Genomic DNA, 12,265 nt, shown 5'->3' with positions numbered 1-12,265 from the left:
GTTACTGGGTCTTATCTTTTAACACATTTAGGAGGCCGTAATGGCACAGTGAATATAACACACAAAAAAACGCAGAGTGGGACTAACGTGGTCTTTCTCCTAACATTTTAAGGAGGCCGTAATGACACAGTGAATGTAAAAATCATAGAGTAGGACTGCCCCATGAGATTGCCATGACGTGGTGGGGTGGCTCAAAGAATTGATCAATTGTTTGCTAAATGTCTCATTTTGATATACAGTCAGAAATTAATATGTGCATGTGCACTTTTTGTATTGTGTTCTGACCACAAGCATCGCTGGCTTCTCCCCTTTTGTTTTCACTTTAAGGCATACCATGATTGCTAAGGCTACTCTCACATTAGCGTTGTTTGCTGTACGTTGCAATGCGTTGTTTTGGAGAAAAACCGCATCCTGCAAAGTTGCCCGCAGGATGCGATTTTTCTCCATAGACTTTCATTTGCAACGTATTGCCACACGTCTCATCTGTCGTGCGACGGATGCGTCGTGTTTTGGCGGACCGTCAGCACAAAAAAAGTTACATGCAACGGTTTTTTTGTGCGTCGAGCCCGCCATTTCCAACCGCGCATGCGCGGCCGGAATTCCACCCCTGCATGCGCGGCCGGAATTCCGCCCCCTCCTCCCCAGACCTTACAATGGGGCAGCGGATGCGTTGTAAAACTGCATCCGCTGCCCCCTTTGTTCTTTTTTTTCGCAGTTTGCGTCGGTACGTCGGGCCGACGCAAGTGTGAAAGTAGCCTAAGACACTTATGGTTAGGGATGTTGACATCATTCATATGGGAATCAGAGGGGTAACTATAAGAGACTTCTTGCTCAGAGAGAGACTAAATGGATCTTGATCTTGGATACCATGGCCCCCAAGGGTCTAAATGAATCCTAAGTTTCGCCTCATTCTTATAAACAGTGATCATTGATATTTTTTTAATTTGTGATTTATTGTTCGCCTGCTCCTATTCTGTAACCCTTAATACTGGATTTTTTTTATCCTTGTTTTTAATTGTGCTTATTTTATTCTGTTTTTTTGTTTTGTTTAGAGCCATTAGTGATTTATGGAATGGACAGGTTCCTTCTCTTGCCCTATTGCAGCGCCCCAGAGACCTGGTCGTTGCAGTATGTCGCTCTGCCACTAAGGGGAGTGATGGTACGTCTGATGGCACTAAAGGAGTTCACCTGACCAGGTATCACAGTCACACACTACATTTCACACTCCGGCCACCAGGGGGAGCAAAAGGTTCTATTTACTAGGCCACTCCTCACACTTTGGTAAAACTGGGGGTTGGATAGGAAGTGAGTCAGAAGCTGGCTGGGTTTTGTCCATGCAACATCCTGTGGCAGGGGGTGTTGCGGGGAAGATTCAGAGGGGTCCCTGTTGGGCGTGGGAACCTAGCAGTGACTTAGCGACAAGGACAGATCGTTACAGAACCGCGCCTGCACTACCTTGCGGCTGTATCTAAAGAAAGGACACAAAGCGAAGTATATTGTGGAGAAGTGAGAAATGAGATCAAAGCACAAAGGAGAGCCAGTAGGAGTCGTGCCCCGATGTCGGCAACATCCTACTGAGGCGCGTAGCCGGTGGCCAGAACGCTGAGGAAGTAACTGACTCCAAGCATTACTTCAAACAGAGGCAGGACAGTTGATTATAGGTTGGCTGTCTAACATACATCACCTAAGAAGACATAGGGGGCAAGCGTGGAGAGGGGCGTCTCTAGGGTCCCAGAATAGCTCCAAGCCTTCCTGTCAAATGGGTGCATCCTAGCCATAAAAAACTGGGGCACGAAGCAGAACACCAGAATAGAAACGACAGTTGTGAGGACTATCCCGAATGCTCAGCAGGGAAGGACTGCAACACACAGGCGCTAGTGGTAGGCACTGATTTCCACCTGCAAAGGGAACTCTGGATGTGCCTTCGGACCGGCTGGTCTCAGACAGCCCTGTTAACAGTGCTCCGGATTGAGGATCCTGAAGTCACCAGTAAAGAGGTAAAGAGACTGCAACCCTGTGTCCTCGTTATTAACTGTGCCTCAAACCATTGCCACCTACACCACTGGGAAGCCCTGGGGATCTACTTCACCTGTGGGAAGGTATACCATCTAGCTGCTATCACATCACCCCAGCGGACCCCAAGCAGCGTCGGTCACCCTGACCGAATACTACAGGTGGCGTCACGAACCCTTGACAAACTACCATCAACCCTTTCATTGGACGGCCCTTAGCAGGGTCACGGACCGGGTCCAGCCACCGTAGCAACCCCAGAACTGAGACAGAGAGGACCATTACCGAGTAACCTGTGGCCCTGTGTCTGGGGGCGCTCCACTATCATCCATCATCTTTGCCAGCGAATCTCTTCTTTTTGTAGCACTGTTTGCACAAGATGATGGCCAGAATCCGATGACCTTGGGACGCGATTTCATACAATATTTTACACTGATTTTTGTTTGGATATGTTCTTTATTCATGCGCTCGTTATGGTGTGTGCTCCTATATGCTGCTTAATGATATGTTTACAATCCGGCTTTGTACTTTTTATATACTCACTATGTCCTTTTTGCAGCCGAGCTCATGCGGCACGCTGCTGCCCCTTGCGTCCCATGCAGGGCCGGGCGTCTTTATGCCTCCTGCGCATGCCCGGGGACTCTCATCTCCCCGCACCTGCGCAGTGATGCTTAATGTCCTGCGCTCTGTATGCTGGGACTGTTCGGGCGCACTGCGCATGGACCATGAGCGCCACTTGTCATTGGTAGATTTGGACTAGGTGACTGGACACGTGATTGGTTGTCATGGCTTTTTAAGGTCCTTTCCATATTTCCACATTACATCCGCGTGAGAAAGCGACCTCTAGTAATTAAAACACGCGGCAGGGGTTTTCACCATCCGACTTGGGTCCGTGCATACGTTAGCTGGTAAGCTTTGCCCCTATATACCTGTGTGATATCCCATTTTGGGAAAAATCTCTTTACTACTATAGTGCTTATATTTGTCCCTGGGCTATGCCTGCCAGTGTATATTTCTTATAGTGCATTCCTAATGTCATACCATGTAAACTTATGGGTTGCACTGATTTGTTACAACTATTGCACGTGACCCCATCTTTTGGTGTGTGTCTTGTTTAATTGTCATTTTTATTTTCTATAATATTTACTTGTTAATACTCTAATAAAATTAGTACTTTTTTACTTTATTGATTTGATACTCTTTTTCTTCCTCATATTTTTGTCTATACTTATGGAGTTAAAAATATCTTCTTTATGGTGGCTTACTACTTAGTAAAGCCGCCATTTGCATTGAGAATGCTGCTTGGTTTTTTTTTCTGTATATATTGCATTATCTTTGCCTAATATTTAAGTTTGTTTGGTGATCTGAAACATTTAAGAGTGAGAAACATGCAAAAGAATAGGAAATCAGGAAGGGAGCAAACACTTTTTCACACAACTATATCTGCTTGGAGGGGGTTGAGGGCACCAAACCTCCTGCCCCTGGTGCCAGAAAACCTAGATACACCTCTGGGCTCATAGCTTCCATTCCATTCCATTTTCTGTGATGTCCATTCTCAGTGCAGTACTTAATGGGACTCAAAGTCTATGACACAAGCTATATAGTAATATTCTGACCATTTCTTCCACTGGTAATTACGGTACAATTTTACAGTTATGTCAGTAAAAACAAATATATTGGAGTTCATTTATTTTTGTTTTGCTTTGTAGAACAACCATTGTATCGGCCATGTTTTGCTACAAGACATTGAATTAAAAGATTTGGAATGTTCTGAAGTTGAGTCTCTCTGACGTCCAGGCATTTCCCTAATTTGAACGAACAAGTCTTCCAAGAAACATAGCCGCTCCAAGTATCGCTGCAAGAAATCCTGCTCCAAGTGATGATCCAAATTGTGCATCTTCCACCTACAGGGTATAAAAACAAACATGTTTATACATTGTCAGGTTATATCACACTAGCTATTGAACCCGTTCTACGCCCGGGTGGCGAGCATTTATATTGGTATATGGTCTCCATCATGTGCTGCTGCCATCCTGCGCCCGTTCTGTCATGTGCTGCTGCCATCCTGCGCCCGTTCTGTCATGTGCTGCTGCCATCCTGCGCCCGTTCTGTCATGTGCTGCTGCCATCCTGCGCCCGTTCTGTCATGCGCTGCTGCCATCCTGCGCCCGTTCTGTCATGTGCTGCTCCCATCCTGCGCCCCCGTTCTGTCATGCGCTGCTGCCATCCTGCGCCCGTTCTGTCATGTGCTGCTCCCATCCTGCTGCCATCCTGCGCCCGTTATGTCATGCGCTGCTGCCATCCTGCGCCCGTTATGTCATGCGCTGCTGCCATCCTGCGCCCGTTCTGTCATGTGCTGCTGCCATCCTGCGCCCGTTCTGTCATGTGCTGCTGCCATCCTGCGCCTGTTCTGTCATGTGCTGCTGCCATCCTGCGCCTGTTCTGTCATGCGCTGCTGCCATCCTGCGCCCGTTCTGTCATGTGCTGCTGCCATCCTGCGCCCGTTCTGTCATGTGCTGCTCCCATCCTGCGCCCCCGTTCTGTCATGCGCTGCTGCCATCCTGCGCCCGTTCTGTCATGTGCTGCTGCCATCCTGCGCCCGTTCTGTCATGTGCTGCTCCCATCCTGCGCCCCCGTTCTGTCATGCGCTGCTGCCATCCTGCGCCCGTTCTGTCATGTGCTGCTCCCATCCTGCTGCCATCCTGCGCCCGTTCTGTCATGTGCTGCTCCCATCCTGCGCCCGTTCTGTCATGTGCTGCTGCCATCCTGCGCCCGTTCTGTCATGTGCTGCTCCCATCCTGCTGCCATCCTGCGCCCGTTATGTCATGCGCTGCTGCCATCCTGCGCCCGTTCTGTCATGTGCTGCTGCCATCCTGCGCCCATTCTGTCATGTGCTGCTGCCATCCTGCGCCCGTTCTGTCATGTGCTGCTGCCATCCTGCGCCCGTTCTGTCATGCGCTGCTGCCATCCTGCGCCCGTTCTGTCATGTGCTGCTGCCATCCTGCGCCCGTTCTGTCATGTGCTGCTCCCATCCTGCGCCACTATTGTATTATATGCCCCCGTATGATGCTGCCATATAAAAAAAAAAATACCATACTCACCTATCGTCCGTCTCCACTGCAGGTGTGTCTTCAAGAAAATGGCGCCGAAAAGCACAGACTGCGCAGGCGCCGATTCCGGCAGCAGGAATCGGCGCCTGCGCAGTCCGCGCTCTCCGGCGCCATTTTCTTGAAGACATACCTGCAGTGGAGCCGGAGTGTGTCTTCAAGAAAATGGCGCCGGAAAGCGCGGACTGCGCAGGCGCCGATTCCGGCAGCAGGAATCGGTGCCTGCGCAGTCCGCGCTCTCTGGCGCCATTTTCTTGAAGACACACCTGCAGTGGAGCCGGAGTGTGTCTTCAAGAAAATGGCGCCGGAAAGCGCGGACTGCGCAGACGCCGATTCCGGCAGCAGGAATCTGCGCCTGCGCAGTCCGCGCTTTCTGGCGCCATTTTCTTGAACACACACTCCGGCTCCTCTGTCTGTGACTGGACTCTGTCACAGCAGAGGAGCCGGAGACGGAGCCGCACGCAGCGCTGGAACGGAGGACAGGTGAGTATACTTACCCTCCCTCCTGGCGCGTCCACGGTCCCTTACTCTCCTGTGGAGATCGCGGTATGCGTTCAGTGCTTACGCATACCGCGATCTCCTGGGAGCGTCACTCTGTGGGGGCCAGACTGCGCCGGCGCTTGCGCCTGCGCAGTCTATAAAGGCTTCGGACAGAGTGACGCTCCCAGCGTTATATTATAGATGTTCTTAGTGATCATAATGCACCTTTACATCATAATTCCAAATAACAGTAGAAGACATGAAGACTTGATTACTCTGGGTCTCAGAAATTGGAAGAAGGCTGCTGTGGGCTTCCAAGAAAAAAAAAGAACAATAGTTTTTCGAGGTAGATGGCATTAGCCACTGAGAAATTTATAGTAGCTTGATTCAAGGATTAATTCAGAAAGGGCTTACCAAAAGACTAACAACATTAAAAATTAACTTTTATTAGAATTATAATAAACAACCAACAAACACATATAACACCTAACCAGGCAACCGGTAGCAGACCTGCAGCTGACTAAAATATCCAGAGGATGTACCAACGGATGAACCTAGTTCACCCTATTGTCCTCCTTGAGCGGGGGTGCCAATTTGCATTCATGGTAGGGTGCCAAGCTCCACTGATAGGCAGGATCTATCTAGGGGACAATAGGGTGGACTAGGTACACTTATTGGTATATCCCCTGGATATTTTAGTCAGCTGTAAGTCAGCGTACTACTAGTTGCCTGGTTAGGCGTTATATGTGTTTGTTGGTCGTTTATTATAATTCTAATAAAAGTTAATTTTTAATGATGTTCGTCTTTTGTTAAGCCTCCCCATCCCAAGAGCCACTGAGCTCAGTGATTGGTTACAGCAGTGATGTGTTATGTCTGCTAATGAAAGGTGTAATGAAGGCAATCCAGAGACACAGTGTGCCTAGCGATCCGAGCGCACACAGTGATCTGACAAATACCCAAAAACAAAAGAACGAGCTCTGAGACGTGGAAACTCTGTAGACTGCACACCTAATCCTATCCTAGACACAACTAAAAGCGGCTGTGGATTGCGCCTAGCAACTACCTATGCAACTCGGCACAGCCTAAGAAACTAGCTAGCCTGAAGATAGAAAAATAGGCCTGACTTGCCCCCAGAGAAATACCCCAAAGGAAAAGGCAGCCCCCCACATATAATGACTGTGAGTAAGATGAAAAGACAAAACGTAGGGATGAAATAGATTCAGCAAAGTGGGGCCCGATATTCTAAACAGAGCGAGGACAGTAAAGCGAACTTTGCAGTCTACAAAAAACCCTAAAGCAAAAACCACGCAAAGGGGGCAAAAAAGACCCACCGTGCCGAACTAACGGCACGGCGGTACACCCTTTGCTTCTCAGAGCTACCAGCAAAACAAAATACAAGCTGGACAGAAAAAAACAAAACAAAATAGCAAAAAAGCACTTAGCTCTACTGAGCAGCAGGTCACAGGAACAATCAGGAGAAGCTCAGATCCAACACTGGAACATTGACAAGGAGCAGGGATAGCAGCATCAGGCGGAGTTAAGTAACGAAGCAGTTAACGCGCTCACCAGAACACCTGAGGAAGGAAGCTCAGAAGCTGCAGTACCACTTGTGACCACAGAAGTGAATTCAGCCACAGAATTCACAACAGTACCCCCCCCTTGAGGAGGGGTCACCGAACCCTCACCAGAGCCCCCAGGCCGACCAGGATGAGCCGCATGAAAGGCACGAACAAGATCGGGAGCATGAACATCAGAGGCAAAAACCCAGGAATTATCTTCCTGAGCATAACCCTTCCATTTAACCAGATACTGGAGTTTCCGTCTAGAAACACGAGAATCCAAAATCTTCTCCACAATATACTCCAATTCCCCCTCCACCAAAACCGGGGCAGGAGGCTCAACAGATGGAACCATAGGTGCCACGTACCTCCGCAACAACGACCTATGGAATACATTATGTATGGAAAAGGAGTCTGGGAGGGTCAAACGAAAAGATACAGGATTAAGAACATCAGAAATCCTATACGGACCAATAAAACGAGGTTTAAATTTAGGAGAGGAAACCTTCATAGGAATATGACGAGAAGATAACCAAACCAGATCCCCAACACGAAGTCGGGGACCCACACGGCGTCTGCGATTAGCGAAAAGTTGAGCCTTTTCCTGGGACAAGGTCAAATTGTCCACTACCTGAGTCCAGATCTGCTGCAACCTGTCCACCACAGAATCCACACCAGGACAGTCCGAAGACTCAACCTGTCCTGAAGAGAAACGAGGATGGAACCCAGAATTGCAAAAAAATGGAGAAACCAAGGTAGCCGAGCTGGCCCGATTATTAAGGGCGAACTCAGCCAACGGCAAAAAGGACACCCAATCATCCTGGTCAGCAGAAACAAAACATCTCAGATATGTTTCCAAGGTATGATTGGTTCGTTCGGTCTGGCCATTAGTCTGAGGATGGAAAGCCGAGGAAAAGGATAGGTCAATGCCCATCCTACCACAAAAGGCTCGCCAAAATCTTGAAACAAACTGGGAACCTCTGTCAGAAACAATATTCTCAGGAATGCCATGCAACCGAACCACATGCTGAAAGAACAAAGGTACCAAATCAGAGGAGGAAGGCAATTTAACCAAGGGCACCAGATGGACCATTTTAGAAAAGCGATCACAGACCACCCAAATGACTGACATCTTTTGAGAAACGGGAAGGTCAGAAATGAAATCCATCGAAATATGTGTCCAAGGCCTCTTTGGGACCGGCAAGGGCAAAAGCAACCCACTGGCACGAGAACAGCAGGGCTTAGCCCTAGCACAAATCCCACAGGACTGCACAAAAGTACGTACATCCCGTGACAGAGATGGCCACCAGAAGGATCTAGCCACTAACTCTCTGGTACCAAAGATTCCAGGATGACCAGCCAACACCGAACAATGAAGTTCAGAGATAAGTTTATTAGTCCACCTATCAGGGACGAACAGTTTCTCCGCTGGACAACGATCAGGTTTATTCGCCTGAAATTTTTGCAGCACCCGCCGCAAATCAGGGGAGATGGCAGACACAATGACTCCTTCCTTGAGGATACCCGCTGGCTCAGATAAACCCGGAGAGTCGGGCACAAAACTCCTAGACAGAGCATCCGCCTTCACATTTTTAGAGCCCGGAAGGTACGAAATCACAAAGTCGAAGCGTGCAAAAAATAACGACCAACGGGCCTGTCTAGGATTCAAGCGCTTGGCAGACTCGAGATAAGTCAAGTTCTTATGATCAGTCAATACCACCACGCGATGCTTGGCTCCTTCAAGCCAATGGCGCCATTCCTCGAATGCCCACTTCATGGCCAGCAACTCTCGGTTGCCCACATCATAATTACGCTCAGCGGGCGAAAACTTCCTGGAAAAGAAAGCACATGGTTTCATCACTGAGCAATCAGAACCTCTCTGTGACAAAACCGCCCCTGCTCCAATCTCAGAAGCATCAACCTCGACCTGGAACGGAAGAGAAACATCTGGCTGACACAACACAGGGGCAGAACAAAAACGACGCTTCAACTCCTGAAAAGCTTCCACAGCAGCAGAAGACCAATTAACCAAATCAGCACCCTTCTTGGTCAAATCGGTCAATGGTTTGGCAATGCTAGAAAAATTACAGATGAAGCGACGATAAAAATTAGCAAAGCCCAGGAACTTTTGCAGACTTTTCAGAGATGTCGGCTGAATCCAATCCTGGATGGCTTGGACCTTAACTGGATCCATCTCGATAGTAGAAGGGGTAAAGATGAACCCCAAAAATGAAACTTTCTGCACACCGAAGAGACACTTTGATCCCTTCACAAACAAAGAATTAGCACGCAGGACCTGAAAAACCATTCTGACCTGCTTCACATGAGACTCCCAACCATCTGAGAAGATCAAAATGTCATCCAAGTAAACAATCAGGAATTTATCCAGATACTCACGAAAGATGTCATGCATAAAAGACTGAAACACAGATGGAGCATTGGCAAGTCCGAACGGCATCACTAGATACTCAAAATGACCCTCGGGCGTATTGAATGCAGTTTTCCATTCATCTCCTTGCCTGATTCTCACCAGATTATACGCACCACGAAGATCTATCTTAGTGAACCAACTAGCCCCCTTAATCCGAGCAAACAAGTCAGATAACAATGGCAAGGGATACTGAAATTTAACAGTGATCTTATTAAGAAGGCGGTAATCAATACACGGTCTCAGCGAACCATCCTTCTTGGCTACAAAGAAGAACCCTGCTCCCAGTGGTTATGATGATGGGCGAATATGTCCCTTCTCCAGGGATTCCTTCACATAACTGCGCATAGCGGCGTGTTCGGGCACGGATAAATTAAATAATCGACCTTTAGGGAATTTACTACCAGGAATCAAATTGATAGCACAATCACAATCCCTATGCGGAGGTAGGGCATCGGACTTGGGCTCTTCAAATACATCCTGATAATCAGACAAGAACTCTGGGACCTCAGAAGGGGTGGATGACGAAATCGACAAAAATGGAACATCACCATGTACCCCCTGACAACCCCAGCTGGATACCGACATGGAATTCCAATCCAATACTGGATTATGGGTTTGTAGCCATGGCAACCCCAACACGACCACATCATGCAGATTATGAAGCACCAGAAAGCGAATAACTTCCTGATGTGCAGGAGCCATGCACATGGTCAGCTGGGCCCAGTACTGAGGTTTATTCTTGGCCAAAGGTGTAGCATCAATTCCTCTCAATGGAATAGGACACCGCAAAGGCTCCAAGAAAAACCCACAACGTTTAGCATAATCTAAATCCATCAGATTCAGGGCAGCGCCTGAATCCGCAAACACCATGACAGAAAACGACGACAAAGAGCATATCAGGGTAATGGACAGAAGGAATTTGGACTGTACAGTACCAATGACGGCAGACCTAGCGGACCGCTTAGTGCGCTTAGGACAATCAGAAATAGCATGAGTGGAATCACCACAGTAGAAACACAGCCCATTCAGACGTCTGTATTCCTGCCGTTCAACTCTGGTCATAGTCCTATCGCACTGCATAGGCTCAGGTTTAACCTCAGGCAATACCGCCAGATGGTGCACAGATTTACACTCGCGCAAGCGTCGACCGATTTGAATGGCCAAAGACAAAGACTCATTCAAACCAGCAGGCATAGGAAATCCCACCATGACATCCTTAAGAGCCTCAGAGAGACCCTTTCTGAACAAAGCTGCCAGCGCAGATTCATTCCACTGAGTGAGTACTGACCATTTCCTAAATTTCTGACAATATACTTCTATATCATCCTGACCCTGGCACAAAGCCAGCAAATTTTTCTCAGCCTGATCCACTGAATTAGGCTCATCGTACAGTAATCCGAGCGCCAGGAAAAACGCATCGACACTACTCAATACAGGGTCTCCTGGCGCAAGAGAAAATGCCCAGTCTTGAGGGTCGCCGCGCAAAAAAGAAATAATAATCAAAACCTGTTGAATAGGATTACCAGAAGAATGAGGTTTCAAGGCCAGAAATAGCTTACAATTATTTTTGAAACTTAGAAATTTAGTTCTATCTCCAAAAAACAAATCAGGAATAGGAATTCTTGGTTCTAACATAGATTTCCGATCAATAGCATCTTGAATCTTTTGTACATTTATAACGAGATTATCCATTGAAGAGCACAGACCCTGAATATCCATGTCCACACCTGTGTCCAGAATCACCCAAATGTCTAGGGGAAAAAAAAAATGAACACAGAGCAGAAAAAAAAAAATGATGTCAGAACTTTTTCTTTCCCTCTATTGAGAATCATTAGTTTGGCTCCTTGTACTGTTATGTCTGCTAATGAAAGGTGTAATGAAGGCAATCCAGAGACACAGTGTGCCTAGCGATCCGAGCGCACACAGTGATCTGACAAATACCCCAAAACAAAAGAACGAGCTCTGAGACGTGGAAACTCTGTAGACTGCACACCTAATCCTACCCTAGACACAACTAAAAGCGGCTGTGGATTGCGCCTAGCAACTACCTATGCAACTCGGCACAGCCTAAGAAACTAGCTAGCCTGAAGATAGAAAAATAGGCCTGACTTGCCCCCAGAGAAATACCCCAAAGGAAAAGGCAGCCCCCCACATATAATGACTGTGAGTAAGATGAAAAGACAAAACGTAGGGATGAAATAGATTCAGCAAAGTGGGGCCCGATATTCTAGACAGAGCGAGGACAGTAAAGCGAACTTTGCAGTCTACAAAAAACCCTAAAGCAAAAACCACGCAAAGGGGGCAAAAAAGACCCACCGTGCCGAACTAACGGCACGGCGGTACACCCTTTGCTTCTCAGAGCTACCAGCAAAACAAAATACAAGCTGGACAGAAAAAAAAAAACAAAATAGCAAAAAAGCACTTAGCTCTACAGAGCAGCAGGTCACAGGAACAATCAGGAGAAGCTCAGATCCAACACTGGAACATTGACAAGGAGCAGGGATAGCAGCATCAGGCGGAGTTAAGTAACGAAGCAGTTAACGAGCTCACCAGAACACCTGAGGAAGGAAGCTCAGAAGCTGCAGTACCACTTGTGACCACAGAAGTGAATTCAGCCACAGAATTCACAACAGTGATGCATGTTGTTAATGTAACGTCACCTCTGCAACCAAACCACCA

The 12,265-nt window shown here is 47.7% G+C and overlaps 2 protein-coding genes across 7 annotated transcripts in view; one reads left to right on the top strand and one right to left on the bottom strand.

Annotated features, from left to right (window-relative positions):
* LOC138648719 (phospholipase A and acyltransferase 4-like) overlaps positions 1–12,265 on the bottom strand; it is a 210,578-nt gene that overhangs the window by 133,589 nt on the left and 64,724 nt on the right. For 2 of the 3 annotated variants that reach the window (XM_069738563.1, XM_069738564.1), the window contains exon 5: positions 3,683–3,914. The exons of the other annotated variant lie outside the window; for it this stretch is intronic. In XM_069738563.1, coding sequence (XP_069594664.1) covers positions 3,816–3,914 — 99 coding nt within the window. In that variant the 3' untranslated portion in view covers positions 3,683–3,815. Of the gene's footprint in view, positions 1–3,682; positions 3,915–12,265 lie in introns of those variants that run through there. 3 annotated transcript variants of the gene reach the window in all.
* LOC138648717 (phospholipase A and acyltransferase 3-like) overlaps positions 1–12,265 on the top strand; it is an 89,886-nt gene that overhangs the window by 76,201 nt on the left and 1,420 nt on the right. The gene's annotated exons all lie outside the window — the stretch shown is intronic.

The sequence above is a fragment of the Ranitomeya imitator genome, chromosome 9 (assembly GCF_032444005.1).
Source record: "Ranitomeya imitator isolate aRanImi1 chromosome 9, aRanImi1.pri, whole genome shotgun sequence".
Classification (NCBI taxonomy): domain Eukaryota; kingdom Metazoa; phylum Chordata; class Amphibia; order Anura; family Dendrobatidae; genus Ranitomeya; species Ranitomeya imitator.
The sequence above is the reverse complement of the archived record's forward strand: the minus strand, read 5'-3'. Positions and strand labels throughout refer to the sequence as shown.